We start from the raw sequence: 16,628 nt of genomic DNA on the forward strand, positions 1-16,628 counted from the left end.
ACCAGGATCGCATGACCACTAAGGCATGTGACCTCCCAGTACAACCTCATCTAAAGTGTCTGTACATTAAAATATATTTTCTTATCTCTGAGGTATTGGCAAGTTAGGATTCATGTATACTGGTTTATGTGTGTGAGGAGGGAACACCAACAGTGGCTCTGCACGCAAGGCAAAATTTAAAACTTTCAAAGAGAATGAACCATGTTCATCTGTATCTTTGATAAGGTAGAAAGCTAAGGATAATATTTTCTTCTTTCCTTTTATGTGGTGGCTAGCTTTTGTATTTTTTTTTTAAATTCACTTAAAAAAAGAATACTTTGAAATTCAGGACTTGTAAGCTTATCAAGTGCTTCTGTGACCCACTGAGAAGCAGGTCCCAGGACATTTGTGAAAGTACTTTATTAAGAAATGAAGTCCAGGTGTAGGACAGAATTTAAGCATTTTTTTTCCCACTATAGCCAATAGTTATGTTTATGCCTTAACACTGAATAAGAAAATCACTTAGAATTTTATTTTTAGGAGATAAAGACCTAACGAAAATTCATCTTGGGATATTAACATTCTGATTTTGAAACTGCTCTTACTTTCACTTCTTAATTACCAATTATATTTTCTAATTTCCCATAACTGGTATAAATAATTATTTACTTTGGTCATCGGCACTTTGAGATGGTTCTGAGTATTGTGTGCAACCCTGGAAGCCAAGCATACTGCTGTTTCCAAATAAACTCTGTTATCCTACAAAAAGATGGATTATCTTGCAAATTAACTTCTACTATTATGTTAATAATCTTCCTGAGTTTAATTGTTGAAAGTTTGATTTGTCATTTATTTAAGTCTATTTTTGTGAGGGGAAAAGTAAATCCCTAATAGTAACTGCACAAATTCCTGAGGCTGCCACAATATTATGGTTTAAAATATTGGACATTCTCATTAAATGTTAAATGCTATCCATTATATAACAAATAGTATTTTTTCTCCTTAAAATAAAACTTTATTTTAAAAGTAAAAAAAAAAAAAGAATAGTAATAACCAGAATGTTAATAGTAAAATAATAAATCCAATTTCTACCAAAATTTTAACGTTAACTTAAAACTTTCTAAAAGACAGGAAAAGTTTGCAAATATCTTACACTTCCCACCCACAGATTAGCATATAAGTTATAAAACTGTACAAAGTAAATGTTTAGTTTTTCATTATAGATACTTATATGGACATCACCCCATACATGAAAAGTTGACTAGTGGTAGAATAAATGTTTCACTATTATATTTCAATACCATTTGGTACATCTAAGATTAATCAAATTTACATTTCTGATAGTTGTAGATCAAAAATTCTAAAAATTATAACAACTTGTCAAACAGTATTACTTATATATTATTGCTGTAACTGAAATATAGCGTACCAGTTTCCCAGCCAGATTTTTTAGAAGTTGAAACAAACCCACAAATAAAGAGAACTTAAGCAAAACCTCAAATTTTGGAGTTCTGCCCAGAGTTTCTGAATTTACTTATTAAATGCAGCAGAGCTGCTGGAAATCATCCAAAATCTGGAGAAGAGCAAAGAGGCAACTGGAGTGGAAGTCTGCCTGCTTTCCTCAAGAACATGAGAGCCTCTGATGTCAGTCCCGAAAAACTCTGATACACTGGACATCAGGTGTGCATCTGACATTCCTGCGATGAAAAATTTTCATGTGTTCTATCACAGATTAGCCAAACAAGCTTACTAAAACCTGCAGTTTTTATGGTTCATAAAATGCTTTACCTATGTTTTCCTACCTTTTCATTTTGCTTTTTCTGCATTGAAAAAAATCAGAATTCAAACTACTGAGCTACTTGGGGGCTAATAAATTAATTCAAGTAGCTTCAAAATGATATCAGAATCTATTATGGGCTGAGTGAATATGTAAAAAGATGTAAAAGGATAAGACATCAATTTAGATTGAGTAGTCAACATTCATAAAGAATTAGTATCACAAGCACTTTAAAAAATGTTTCATTTATATTCTATCATCCATTTGTCATAATTTTAAACATTTTTCTAACCAGTAATGGTTAATGACCTAGCTTGGAAGAAGAGTAAAATCATTTTCAGTGAATTTAAAGATTATAGTTCCAAAGTTATACTCCAGAAAGAATAAATCAGGAACAACAGAAACCTTGGTGAAGAGTGGAGCAGGAGGAGGACCCTGCAGGTGAGGGGTTGTAAACACAAGAGCAGCGGGAGATGGGGCTGGGTGTAATTACTGAGGAATGGTGGGGCCTGTGGCAAACTGGAGAGAACACGCCCTGCCCCGGGCAATTGAATTCAATGAAAATAAAACAAAAGGCCAAAAGCAACCCCAAAAACCTGTGCTGGCCAAATAAAACACAGCTGTGAACTGCTGGCCCCACCTCCCTACCAGGACTGCCGGTTTGCCCCCTCTGCTACGGAGTCTGCGATTCTGCCTTTTGGACTCTCCGCCCTCACTGCTGCCATTGTGTGCCACCTGCCATCTGCCTGCCTTTCAGCCTCTTGGTGCCTGCTCTTAGGGTAGCAGGAACAACACTAGAGGTAAAGTCCCAAGCCATCGGTTTTATCCTAGCTCATAGAGGATATTCAACACATCACACTTATGTGCCTCCGTTTTGTCAACTTTAGAAAAGGCCTATCAATCTCCCAAGGTGATTTTAAGCATTAAATTAGATAATATATGGAAAAACACTTTGCAAATTGCAAGGTGCCAAACATAGGTGAAGCAGGATGATTACACATGTCACCACTGCCTCCCCTCTTCCTGCTTTGATCGCTACCTGATTCCAGCTTACTTTCCGCAGGCCCAGGCCCTCTCTGCTGCAAACAGCAGCTCTTCATATGCATTCAATCCTGAGTACCTTGGCTAGTCTTGGCCCTTTTCTCCAAGTGACTTTACTGATCACTGCCCCTTCTCCCACACCTCTGTTTCAGGGACCCATGGCAAGGGCTAGGCACAGACTGGATACTCCAAGTTGTCACTAGGCACTCTCTCCTCCTCTGAAGTCCATGCCACTCGCTGTGGCATCCTTTCAGGCTCTTAACATCTAGAACATTTCTCAGGTTCCTCAGTGGCCATCGCATAAGGCTCAGAGTTTTCCTCTCCACACTGTCTCCTGTCATCTTTCTGGGTCTCGCCCTCATCTGATGGGAGCTTCCTCAAATTCTTTCCCCTCTGTTGGAAAATTCCTGTGCTGCTGTCGGAGTTAAAACTGCCGCACATCCTTGTCAAAGCTAATCCTGTCCTCTCTTGTCTCCTTTGGCACTTTAGGCCATCAACTTCTCTCCTCCCATACTTGGTTCCAGAAGCCCAAAAAAGCTTCTCATCAATCAGCAAGTCCCTGGCATGCTAGCATCTGCCCGATGCCTAACGGTCAACTCCAGTGGCCTTCTATCAGGGTTATCAACTTTCTCTGTGGAGGCCATGCTGTTTGTTACACCCCTTTTGGAAACTCTCACTTCCTGGCTTCCAATACCATATACTCTCCCCGTTTCTGTACCTCTCTGACAGTTCTGTCTCTGTCCTGCAGCCTCTGCTACCCTCCTGTAACACAGCTCCACTGGCTCTCTCTGGACGATGGTAACCCCACTCATCGTTGGAATTACACTACAATTTTCTATAAGGATAATTTCAAATTTATATCTCCATGCTCAAACCTGTCTTCATAGTCCCAGTCCCCAGTTCTCCCTATCTTTTGGCTGTTTCTATCAGGACACAGAGTTGGTATCAAAAAATTAACCTATCCAAACCAGAACTCATTTTACACTTCACACAATCTACTCCAAGTCCTAATGTTAACATATTCCTATTAATGGCATCACTACTGTGGCTAGTCATTTCTCTGTGCTCAAAATCTGTGTCACTCTGACCCACAGCACTTTTATTTCCCTTCCTAGGCAGCTGCCAAGGCCAACTCACCAATGTTTCTGGACTCCACTTGCTCCTGTCCATCATACTACCAGTCATGGTAATGCTCCCCATTACTTCCACAGGCTCCCAGCAGGTCTCTGTGCTTCCAAGTGGGCTAAGTTCTCTGTCTCTGCCTCTCTCCCATTATAAAGCCATACAATACGGCTTTGATCCTGTCATCCCACTGCTCAAAAGCCTTCAGCATTGTGCTCTTCTGCCCACCTAATGACGTTCAGATTTCTTCAATGGACATTGAATATTTTGGTCTAATCAACACCCCAATCTTATTCCCCAATCTTATTCCCCATGACTCCTCCACCCAATATAACTTGATGCACCTTTAAAAAATAAATGAATACAGAAATAAAATAAAGAATTGGAAGGCAAAACAACCCCTCCCCGCTAAGTGTTACTGCCTATATAGACTTCCCCACAGGTCCACACTCATTCCTACTGATGTTCACGGCAATGCCATCTCACACCTTCTATCCAACCTTCGGCCCTTGCAAAACCCTCCAAGATCCAGCTGCATCACGTGTCCCTCCCCAGATCCTCAGAACTGAATGTGCTCTTCCCTTCTTTGAACCACCATTACATTCCTTACCTCTATCATAGTAAATAATTACTTTCCAATGTATTAAAGATATCTTTGGCCAGGCGTGGTGGCTCACGCCTATAATCTCAGCACTTTGGGACGCTGAGGCTAGTGGATCACCAGAGGTCAGGAGTTTGAGACCACCCTGGCCAACATGTCGAAAGCCCATCTCTACTAAAAATACAAAAATTAGTCGGGCATGGTGGCACATGCCTGTAATCCCAGCTACTTGGGAGGCCAAGACAGGAGAATTGCTTGAACCTGGGAGGTGGAGGCTGCAGTGAGCCAAGATCATACCACTGTACTCTGGCCTGGGCAACAGAGCAAGACTCCATCTCAAAAAAAACAAACAAACAAACAAAAAAAAACCTTGAACTTTTCTTTGAGTATAAACTCCATGAGGATAAAGACTGTGCTTCATTAACCCTTGTGTTTCCTGAATTGCCCAATCCTACTATACACAGAAAGACACTTTATAAACATTGAGTGGCTGGATGGATGAAGGAATGTTGGGATATGCTCTTTCATATGACCAAAGCTTCATAGTTTGCAAGTAACTTAGTTCATCAAAGGTCAAAGGCTTCCTCCAATTTCTTCAATGTTTCTGTTTGATTTGTTTTTGTTTTTGGTACCAACTACCTGAATACAATAAATATAGGCTACCACCCTATGGGGAAGATGATCTGGTAATACAGAAACAGTGCCAGGATGGGCATCAATTTACTTGTGCTTAGTAGCAGCAAAACTTTCATGATGGTGTATTCTTCAAAAGTGAGCTGCAGTCGAACGAACTGAAGGCTGATTTGGTGCATCCCCTGGCATAGTTCATACATGGCAGACTGATGCATCTTCTCTCTGCAAAGGAAAAGAAGAAAATGTCTGAGAATGCAAGATTCATTATCAAACCCAGACTGGCAGCCTGAGGCAGCTTAATAAGAGATCTGACTCAGAATTCTCCTTTTGGCTTCAGCATGGAGCAGATGTGTATTTTAAAGACAAGTTAGACGCTTTTCATAGTGATTGGTAAATTGCTTCTAGACCAATACTGCTGGGCCGTTTACTTGTACCCTGTGAGAATGTGTCAGGAGCACTGAAACCAACCCTTTCAAAGTATGCCATGATTTCATTTTATGTCAAGAGTAATACTGACTGATTAGGATTTTAGTGTGTTATAGTGAGACCATCCACAAAGCAGAGAAGATGCTGTGATCTGGGGCAAAGCCCACAGACTCTTGTTCCTTTTCAGCCACAGATATTCAGCACTTATAGGAAAGGACTGGGCTAGATGCTATGAACACAGGCCGGGGATGACCAATCTTATTTCTCCATGGGCCTTGCTTACAGAGGTCATGGAACATGTTATTAACTATTTACATCAACATATTTTAAAAGGGAAATTAAAAAATACTTTAAAAGGTGCGAACACCAAATAGAATCTCTCTGATAAAGAGAAAAAATGACAAGGGAGTCTGGCACAACATATACAAATACTTCCACACACACAGCCAAACAATACCCTCACACCACTGTCTAAATGCTTCCATAAAAATCCATGTTATCTAAAAACAGAAGTCATTATTTTCTCTTTGATTAAGAAGTAAGCAAGGCATCACTATTTTTTTTTAGATGTTTTCCCTCAAAGTAATAAACCTTTTGTAAGGCCCTGGGTAACTACTAACATGGCGACCAGACCATAAAAAGTGAAAGAGACGCTATTGGTGAAAAATGGGAAAGGACTTGACAAAGGCCAAAGAAACAGAAAATGAGGTCTGGATGGTGGATCTGTTAAAGGGTGACTGAAAGCAGGCAGCGTCTGCTGGAAAGCAATGTGGGGATCTCTCTTCCAGGATGGATTCTGGGGCTCCCCTCAATTGGCAGAAATCTCTTGCATCTCAACTCTGAATGCCAATTATAAGGAACCCATAATGAAACACAGCACATGTTCTCTGCATTATTATATATCTTTCCTCTCCCCTAATAAGCTGGAAGCCATTTTAAATTAAGGAAATATTTTAAACACACACATATGCTAACAGCAGGAGCTTCCGAATCTACCATCCAGAATTAATAGTGTAAACAAATGCTACTATTTTTGCCATATGTGCATCAGATTTTTAAAAATTAAACATGGCAGAGTTAAGGCTCACTCTGCCTTCTTCCCCGATCCTATCCATCTCTTCCTCTTTCAAGAAGGGAACCACCCAGTCTGGGTGATTATCATTTCCTCTCAGATGTGTGTATTTCACTACACATGTGTGTATCTACAAAAACAGCATACAGTACTGCTTTGTTTTATGTAAATTTGGAATTAGATATGCACATCTTTCTGCAACTTATTTTTATTCAACAATAACTTTGAGATGTATCTATTTTGATACAGGTAACTAAGTTAATTCATTTTAACTGCTTCGAGCTTCATTTGTTTGAATGTATTGCATTTTACTTATCCATTGCACTACTGATGGACACTTGGGTTGTTTGCTCTTTATTACTATCACAAATGATGCCCAAGGAATATCCTTGTCATTTCTATAGGATACAGAATGAAAACAGAACTTCTGAGTCATAGATTTGCACATGTCTCTTGCTTTCATTCCAACCAGCAGAGCATGAGCATGCCCTTACTCCACATCCCCACCAATGCTTGCCATTATCCAATTTCATTTTTTTTCCATTTGATGGGAGGTTGAATGGATAGCACATGGTTGCTTTTATTTCCATTTCCATTATCACCAGTAGATTCAGCATTTACTCATCATTTGGGTATCTTCTGTGGTGATTTGACTCTTCATATCTTTACCACATTTACCCATTTTTTTCCTTCTTGCACTGAGTAACACCATTTTTATTCCTAATAATTTTGTGCCTTAAAAATGTTGTCTGATCTTCACATTGTTTTTCTCGCTCTCTGCCTCTTTTTCTTGCTCTGTTTAGAACTTGCCAGGTGTGCTGTCCACCTTTCTTTTGATCCCTTAGTTTCAAACTTGCCATGTAATTATATTTCACATATATCTTCTAAACATAAAAGGCTGGATTCAGAAATCTGAGAGTCTCTGTATTTTAATAACTCAGTTTAATCTGTTTTTATTTATCATGATTACTGACAAGTTTGGATGTTCTCTACCATTTTAACTTACTTTCCTTCCTCTTTCCCTTCTTTCTCTTTCTTTTCCTTTCATTGGATTGATCTAGATTTTTAGCCTCCTGTTGTGGGAAGTCAGGGATCCCAAATGGAGGGACCAGCTGGAGCCGCAGCAGAGGAACATAAATTGTGAAGATTTCATTTTAATATGGACATTTATCAGTTCCCAAATAATACTTTTAAAATGTCTTATGCCTGTCTTTAATCTCTTAATTCTGTTATCTTCGTAAGCTTAGGATGTATGTCACCTCAGGACCACTGTGATAATTATGTTAACTGTACAAATTGATTGTAAAACATGTGTGTTTGAACAATATGAAATCAGTGCACCTTGAAAAAGAACAGAATAACAGTGATTTTTACGGAACAAGGGAAGACAACCATAAGGTCTGACTGCCTGCGGGGTCAGGCAAAAAGAGCCATATTTTTCTTCTTGCAGACAGCCTATAAACAGACGTGCAAGTAGGGAAGATATCGCTAAATTCTTTTCCTAGCAAGGAATATTAATACCCTGGGAAAGGAATGTGTTCCTGGGGTAGGTCTATAAACGGCCACTCTGGGAATGTATGTCTTATGCAGTTGAGATAAGGACTGAGATACGCCCTGGTTACCTGCAGTACCCTCAGGCTTACTAGGGTGGGGAAAAACTCCACCCTGGTAAATTTGTGGTCAGATGGGTTCTCTGCTCTCGAACCCTGTTTTCTGTTATTTAAATATTTTAAATATTTAAAATATTTATCTGGCTGGGCGCAGTGACCCAAGCCTGTAATCCCAGCACTTTGGGAGCCCGAGATGGGCGGATCACGAGGTCAGGAGATTGAGACCCTCCTGGCTAAAATGGTGAAACCCCGTCTCTACTAAAAAATACAAAAAACTAGCTGGGTAAGGCGGCGGGTGCCTGTAGTCCCAGCTACTCGGGAGGCTGAGGCACGAGAATGGGGTAAACCCGGGAGGTGGAGCTTGCAGTGAGCTGAGATCTGGCCACTGCACTCCAGCCTGGGCAACAGAGCGAGACTCTGTCTCAAAAAAAAAAAAAAAAAAAATATCAAGACAATACATGCACCACTGAACACAGACCCTTATCAGTAGTTCTGCTTTTGCCCTTTGCCTTGTGATCTTTGTTGGACCCTTATCAGTGGTTCTGCTTTTGCCCTTTGTCCTGTTCCCTCAGAAGCATGTGATCTTTGTTACACCCTTATTAGTAGTTCTGCTTTTTGCCCTTTGAAGCATGTGATCTTTGTACCTACTCCCTGTTCTTACACCCCCTCCCCCTTCGAAACCCTTAATAAAACTTGCTGGTTTTGAGGCTCAGGTGGGCATCATGGTCCTACTGATATGTGATGTCACCCCTGGTGGCCCAGCTGTAAAATTCCTCTCTTTATACTGTCTCTCTTTTTTCTCAGCTAGCCAACACTTATGGAAAATAGAAAGAACCTACGTTGAAATATTAGGGATGGGTTCCCCCAACAGGCCCCCTCCGCTATGGTTCTACAGGATTTAGAAGCTATACATGCTGTTTTTACACCTTAAGTCATCACTGTTAAATCTAGTTTCTCTCATACACACACACTCCAGGTCTGCTTAGATTTCCCCAGTGTTTCTTCGAACACCCTCACTTCTTGCACTTTACTCCTGAGTTCAATTTCTTACTTATTGAAGAATGTATTTTAGTAATTCTTTCAGCAGTGATTAGTTGATAAATGTTCAGGGGTTGGGTGCAGTGGTTCATGCTTGTAATCCTAGCACTTTGGGAGGCCGAGGTAGGCATATCATCTGAGGTCAGGTGTTCAAGACTAGCCTGGCCAACATGGTGAAACCCCATCTCTACAAAAATACAAAAATTAGCTGGGCATGATGGCAGGTGCCTGTAATCCTAGCTAGTCAGGAGGGTGAGGTGGAAGAATCACTTGAACTGGGAGGCAGAGGTAATAGTGAGCCAAAGTCAGCCATTGCACCCTAGCCTGGGTGACAGAGCGAGACTCCGTTCCAAAACAAAACAAAAGTTCATGTCTCATGTCTTTAGCCTCAATTTGTCTGAAAATGTCTTTATTTTACCTTCATTCCTGGATGATAGTTTAAAAAGCTATGGATTTCTAGCTCGACAGGTGATTTACTGCAGTACTTTGCAGATAGTATTCAACTACAACTGGGCCTTAATTGTTGCTTTTGGGAAATTTCCTGTTAGTCTAATTGTCGTTCTCCTGAAGGTGGCCTGCATTTTTCTCTTTGGTAGCTTTAAAAATTTTTCTCTATTTATATGATGTCTGCAGTTTCATGATGATGTACCGAGGTGCAGACTGATTTTTATTTCTCCTGTTCAGGACTCAGTGTCCTTATTCAACTTGCATATGCAAGTATTCCTTCAGTTCTAAAATGTTTTTTCGTCATTGTCCCTTCAAACATCACCCTATCCTGTTCCTGTTATTTTTTGTTTTTAAACTCCAGTTAGCAGTATGTTGGACCTTCTCCTCATGTCTTCCACATTAGCCTCTCTTTCATATTTTCTTGCTTTTTATTTCTCTGTACTGCATTCCTAGGTGATTTTTTCAGATCTATTTTCCATATAATCTACTGCTTAATACAATGTTTTAATTTTAGTGGCAGTATTTTTCATGTTGAGAAGCTGAGAAATGCTCTATTCAATTCTCTCTCAAACATTTCTGTTCTTTTCAATAGGTATTTCTCCTTTATATATCTAGATATTTAAACATGTTTATTTTATAGTTTCTTTCAGATGTTTTATTCAAATTTGGGGGGTGCTAATATGCATATCTAACAAGTATTATTTTGGCATGTATTGTCTTCTAGGTGAATACCATGGGTTCTGGCTTGTGGATGGGACTCTACAGAGTTTTAGCATTTGCGGCTGTCATGGGTATAAGCATTTTACTTGTTCTGGAGCAGTTTTTATGCTAATTTCTCAGCTTAAACACTTTTTGCAAGACTCATGTAGTTTAAATTTAGACTCCACACTTTATGTGGTGCAGGTTTCTGTTTCTTATTTCTTTCAGCTTCCTTGCCATGCTGGCTGGTTGGTTTAGTTTTATTGTCCCTGTTAGTAGACAGCGAAATCTTTGCCAAGCCCTAGATTTATGCAGGGGGCTCTATTTCAGGCGCTGGCCTTGTTGGAGTCTGGCTTCCTGTCACCTTTCCCTGTTTGTGTTCTAATACCCATCCTCAAGCACATATCTGCATTCAGTAGTCAGTGGACCATCTGTGGCATTAGTTTTGCTTTAAAGCACCCTATGAATTTCCTAGCTTTGCACCTTTTAAAAACATTTCTTTTGAGCTTGGCTATATATTTAAGACTTTTTTTAAAAATGCAGAATTTCTATGTGTTTAGAGCCAAAAAAATTAAAAAAAATTAAAAGCTCAGTTTAGTTCCATCATTTTGATTGGTAACTGCAAACTTCTTAAAGAAAGGATCCATGTCTAACTTTTGTAAGTGTCAAAAAGAATATGATAAACAAGTGCTATGTGTCAGTCTTTGCTAAGTATTTCTCATGAATGAATGATAGAAGGAAAGGAAAAGAGAACAGAGAACAGTTAAAGGCTATGAAAACATACAGATTTGCATATGATGATGATGATGATAAAGGAAAAGTAATACTAGCATTTATATAAGATTACCAAGTGGCCACAAAATCAGATATTGCATTTATGAAGTTCTACAAAATTTTTGAGAGAGAGAGACTGATTTAGATTGTGACGCGGGTAAAGCAAATTGGAAAATCAGGATGTCTGTGGAGCATAACACAACATGCATTTCATACTGTGCGGTTTGAAACGTGTGCTTATATGCATTTGATTCCTTAACGGGGCATCCCTAGCTTTGCCCCAGCAGGTCCTAGAGGGGCACAGCCCATCAGCTTTTCAGCATGCTGGCTTTGTGATCTGGTAATCATGTAGCATCTGAGATCTCAGGCTTATCACGTATAAAATTGGAATACTAATAATAATTCCAATCTTGCAGGGATGTATGAACTAATTATATGGAAGCTCTTAAATTATACTTCACACATGTTAGCTTTATTTGGAAATCATGGAGAGAATACAATGCTTCTTAAGAGACCAATGATCATTTGGTTGAAACAAACCAAGGAGTCAAGGTCTTAAAATGAGTTTTCAGGAATACAATATTATGTTATTATTTTAAACTTATTTCTATATAGAAGATGGCAAATCTAGGGAAAAACCAGAGATAATATAGATTTTCAGAAGGCAGAAATAACTTGCCTAGAGTAGAACATGAGGACAAAACACCTCCATGTCAGAGCATTTCTGTTATCAGATGTGTTAACAAAACATCCACACACAGATTAAAGGTTAAAGAGAGACTTCAGATTCCACTTGAAAACAGATTAGAACACTAACGTGTGACAACACACCTAAAGAAAGCATTTTTTGCCACTTCAGTATGAACAGCATCTCTTTTTAACTCTTTGTGAGGTATTAACTAAATAACCTCTACAGTCGCCATAGCTATCATTTATGGATTACCCGTCACATACCAGAGCTAAATTTCTTCTTGCTAAATCTCACAATGCCCTGTGAGGAATTATTCTCGTGTTCATGATAAGGAATTTTAGGTACGTGTGAAGCCAGGATCCAAACCCAGGTTTTTTACTTCAAAACTCATGTACTTTCCTTTCTCTGTGTGCCAGCCTGAGTAATCATTTTTGGCTCTTTTTTCCCTCTATTCAGTACCTGCAATGTTTTGTTATTACAGTCACTCATTTGTTTATTCTTTGCTACCCATTATGTGGTAACATTTTGGGTTTTCAAATTCCATTGCTGTTTCCATTGCATGAAATCGAATTCTCTAAATACGGAGCACTCAATATATCTTGAAATTTCAAGAAAATAGGCCATCTTGAAAATGCATTTTATATCACATCATTTTTGCACAATTTTTTTTGTGCGATTGTGCATTTTTTTGCACAATTAAATTAAATGGATAGAAAAGTACATCCAAAGAAGTTGAAACAAGGACAATCTTTTGGCATAATATTGGTATTAATTTTGCAATATCACATCACAGAATATACTCTTTGCTTCATGCTTTTATTCATGTCATAATTTTACCTCATTTTGAATAGAATGTAAAAATATACTGACTACTTTGGGAAAGAGGAGCAAACTCGTATAATGTTTCTGTAAAACAAAAGTAAATGCATGACCAAAAGTCACCCTTGAACAGTGAACTAATACAAATGTGGTAACAGATTACTGCCATAGAAAACAGTCATATAGTGAATATCAGACCTGAGTAACTGATGGCTGCTAGTCTCTACTTAAGAACCGTGAGTACTAATATACTTGCACATGTCAGTCATTTCTAAATATCTTCTTATTTGTAGCAACAGAATAAAAACTTTACTTTTGGATAAATAAACACAGCCGCCAAAGTGGTTCTAGAGACCCACTCCAGAGGTTGGGTTAAAATCTATGACAATAGTTCTAAAATATTTTTTAAAAAATACTTCAATAGTTTTGTAAACTTGAAATTTTCTCAAATGAAGAAGCCAATTTTATTTGTAGCTATAACTTCATCTAGTCTTCTCTTAGAACATCTATTGTACTAAACTAAAATAATATGATCATTTGGAAATAGTTTTAAAATATTAAGTTAAAATTATCTAACTTCTCCAAATCTGATTCACTTGGGACTAAAGTGAATAATGGGAGTTAGACAGTATTTTTTTCTTGCTTTGGAGAGAATTTGGGGTTAGAAATGGGGTTTAATTCATGTAAGAATAGTGGCAATTAGAAAAGGTCCATTAGGCCGGGCGCGGTGGCTCAAGCCTGTAATCCCAGCACTTTGGGAGGCCGAGACGGGTGGATCACGAGGTCAGGAGATCGAGACCATCCTGGCTAACATGGTGAAACCCCGTCTCTACTAAAAACTACAAAAAACTAGCCGGGCGACGTGGCGGGCGCCTGTAGTCCCAGCTACTTGGGAGGCTGAGGCGGGAGAATGGCGTGAACCCGGGAGGCGGAGCTTGCAGTGAGCTGAGATCTGGCCATTGCACTCCAGCCTGGGCGGCAGAGCGAGACTCCGTCTCAAAAAAAAAAAAAAAAAAAAAAAAAACAAAAGGTCCATTAAAATCAGAGTGTGGGTAGGGCTTTCAAAATTTAAATGACTTGGGTGCTGGCTGCCTGCTTTTAACTGAGCACCTAAACAATCTGAACAACTCTTTTATCTACAGGACCCACCCATGCTATCTTACCATCATTATGTCAACCATGTCGCCCTATTTCACATTATAAGACGAGTCTATTGAACCTATCAGCCAATGGCTGTCAGAAGGAACACTCTTGTTTTTTAGGTACTGGCTTACCATTAGGGTATCTGGAAGTCCTTCTGGAAGTAGTTGATTTGAGAAATTATTTCTCCAAATTAAATGTAATCGTAGCATCATAGTCATGTTGTACTTTGACAGAAGTAGATATCTGATAAGCCCAAACTACAAAGCATTCCAGGCTATGAACGTCTGCAGAACTCGGGAGCTCTAAGTATGAGTCTAAACACCTTCATGGACACTTCATGTGGTGGCCATCCACCACAGTGAGAAGACAAGCGAGGCTCTTCCACCTTCCAGTGTCTAAATCTGCAGGATGGTTTAAACTTCCCATCCATTCCAGGTTCTCATTCCAGGTTCTCATCAGCAACCTCTATTCTGAGGTTGCCTTGATCTTGTCAAGGGCTCAGTTGAGTTCACCTTTGAGTTGGCTAGTTTCAGGGGCATGCTTACCACGCAACTCCTTAATGGTCTTCCAAGGTGTTACCCCTGAAATTTGGCTAGACCACTAGGAAGTCACACAGGCAGGCCTCTAAAGCAGTGCATTTTGCAAACATTATTTAACATTATGCCTCCATTGAACTTTGCCAAGAAATAGCCCTTTGCAGAAAAACTCTGCATCTTTGCAAGATGGATTCTGAAGATGACTTCCATGTTTTGTTACTGATCATTCTTATTAAGACTCACGTGATACGTGGGCCTTGAACTGTAGGCCTGGAAAAAGCTTCTTTCTTAATGCTAACTTCTACTTAATGAATCTGCCGGAAGTGAAAGCAGGCCATTGAGGGGTTATTTGTTGTTCACAGCAGCACTATTCACAATAGGCAAAAGATAGAAGCAACCCAAGTGTTCACTGACAGATACATGGATACACATGAGGACCATGTATACAATGGGATATTGAGTCTCAAAAAAGGAAATTCTGACATATGCTACACCATGGATGAACCTTCCTACTATGCTCAATGAAATACGTCTGTCAGAGAAAGACAAATACTGCATGATTTCACTTATATGAGCTATCTAAAGTAGTCATACTCATAGAAACAGTGAGTAAAACGGTGGTTACCAGGGGCTGGGGGGAGGTGGGAAAGCAGAATTAGTTTAGTGAGTACAGCTTTAGTTTTGCGAGATGAAAAAGTTATGGAGACTGGTTGCACGTCAATATAATACTACTACTGAACTGTAAACATAAAAAGGGTTAGAAGGCAAATTTTGTTATATGTATTTTTTAATCACAACTAAAATGTTTTGAAAATTAGAAAACCAAGAATCTCTACAACCCATAATCCATTTATGATGGAGTCTCACTGTGTCACCCAGGCTAGAGTGCAGTGGCACGATCTCGGCTCACTGCAACCTTCACGTCCCTGGTTCAAGTGATTCTCCCACCTCAGCCTCCCAAGTAGCTGGGATTACAGGCCTGTGCCACCGTGCCTGGCTAATTTTTGTACTTTTAGTAGAGATGGGGTTTCCCCATGTTGGCCAGGCTGGTCTCAAACTCCTGACCTCAGGTGATCTGCCTCCCACTTAGTCTCCCAAAGTGCTGAGATTACAGGTGTGAGCCACCGCACCCAGGCTATACTTTATTTGAGATTGATTAAGAAACTAATATTTGTGTTTAATAATGCAACTTCTGTTCGCATTCAGGTGATTCATTCTTTCGTCTTTTATAATATACAAAATATCTGTCTTACTCTCTGTTTTAGGTACTTGCTTTTTGCCTTTTTGTGTCTTGAATGGTTTTTAGTTTTACTGTATCTGTGCTTTTACTGCAAGCTACGCTAAATGCTTTTGGAAAGCATGCGGGGTAAGAATTCTTTAATAAACTACGATTTCAAAAAGTCACTCAGAAATAGTTCCTCAAAGACCTTTTTGATATAGTTTTGGTACTCTAAAGGGGAAAGAAAATAGAACTACCTTTATCACTCCTTTCTGTTTCCACAAACTCACATTTAATAAATGTAATCCTTTCACATCAGCTGATTTTATAAATGCCAAAGCACAAGAGGTTCCCAACTCTTCCACCTATGGGAACCTATGAAAAGTACAATGACATTTTTAAACGTAAGATCCTTTAGTAATATGGCACTGAACTGTACCTTGTCAACTAAACACCTTTTAGGTGTGTAAGACATCACTTTATTTAAGAAGGAACTACAAAAAGCAGCCTTTGAAATATTTCACATTAGCCCTTGGATTAAGCTCTACATAGCTCTGGTCATTCTGAAGGTCTGTGTACTCTTCTGGATAGTGGGGTACATATCTTTCTATGACTGATTTTTGTATGGTGTATCGGTCAACAATTATGTGAGTGATAATAAAATATCTGGCAACAAACAGGAACAGGTAAATCAACATATTTCATAGACTTTCAGCTGTTCTTTTCTTTGTAGATATAAACAAAACAAAGGTTGTTTTGTTGTGTTCAATCAGGGTTGAAGTCTCTGGAATCTCAAGAGGAGGCCTCTCAATAAACATGTTTGTTAACATACTATTCATTACTTCAGTAAACTGCCTCTAGGAATGTGTGTGCGTGCCTCTAGAAGTAGGCAGCAATAGTGTCAATCTTGCAACAGAGAAATAAATAACTTGACTGGTGTGGTGCACACACGTAATCACAGCCAACCTGAAAGAACAGACCTTACATCTGATACGGCAAAC

The 16,628-nt window shown here is 39.2% G+C and overlaps 1 protein-coding gene across 7 annotated transcripts in view; it reads right to left on the minus strand.

Moving 5' to 3' along the window:
• The window catches only part of NR3C2 (nuclear receptor subfamily 3 group C member 2), a 376,656-nt gene that overhangs the window by 37,595 nt on the left and 322,433 nt on the right, over positions 1-16,628 (minus strand). For all 7 annotated transcript variants that reach the window (XM_033215444.1, XM_033215442.1, XM_033215443.1 and 4 more), the window contains one exon: positions 5,245-5,375. In XM_033215444.1, coding sequence (XP_033071335.1) covers positions 5,245-5,375 — 131 coding nt within the window. The remainder of the gene's footprint in view (positions 1-5,244; positions 5,376-16,628) is intronic.

This window comes from Trachypithecus francoisi, unplaced genomic scaffold (assembly GCF_009764315.1).
Source record: "Trachypithecus francoisi isolate TF-2019V2 unplaced genomic scaffold, Tfra_2.0 Lachesis_group1, whole genome shotgun sequence".
Classification (NCBI taxonomy): domain Eukaryota; kingdom Metazoa; phylum Chordata; class Mammalia; order Primates; family Cercopithecidae; genus Trachypithecus; species Trachypithecus francoisi.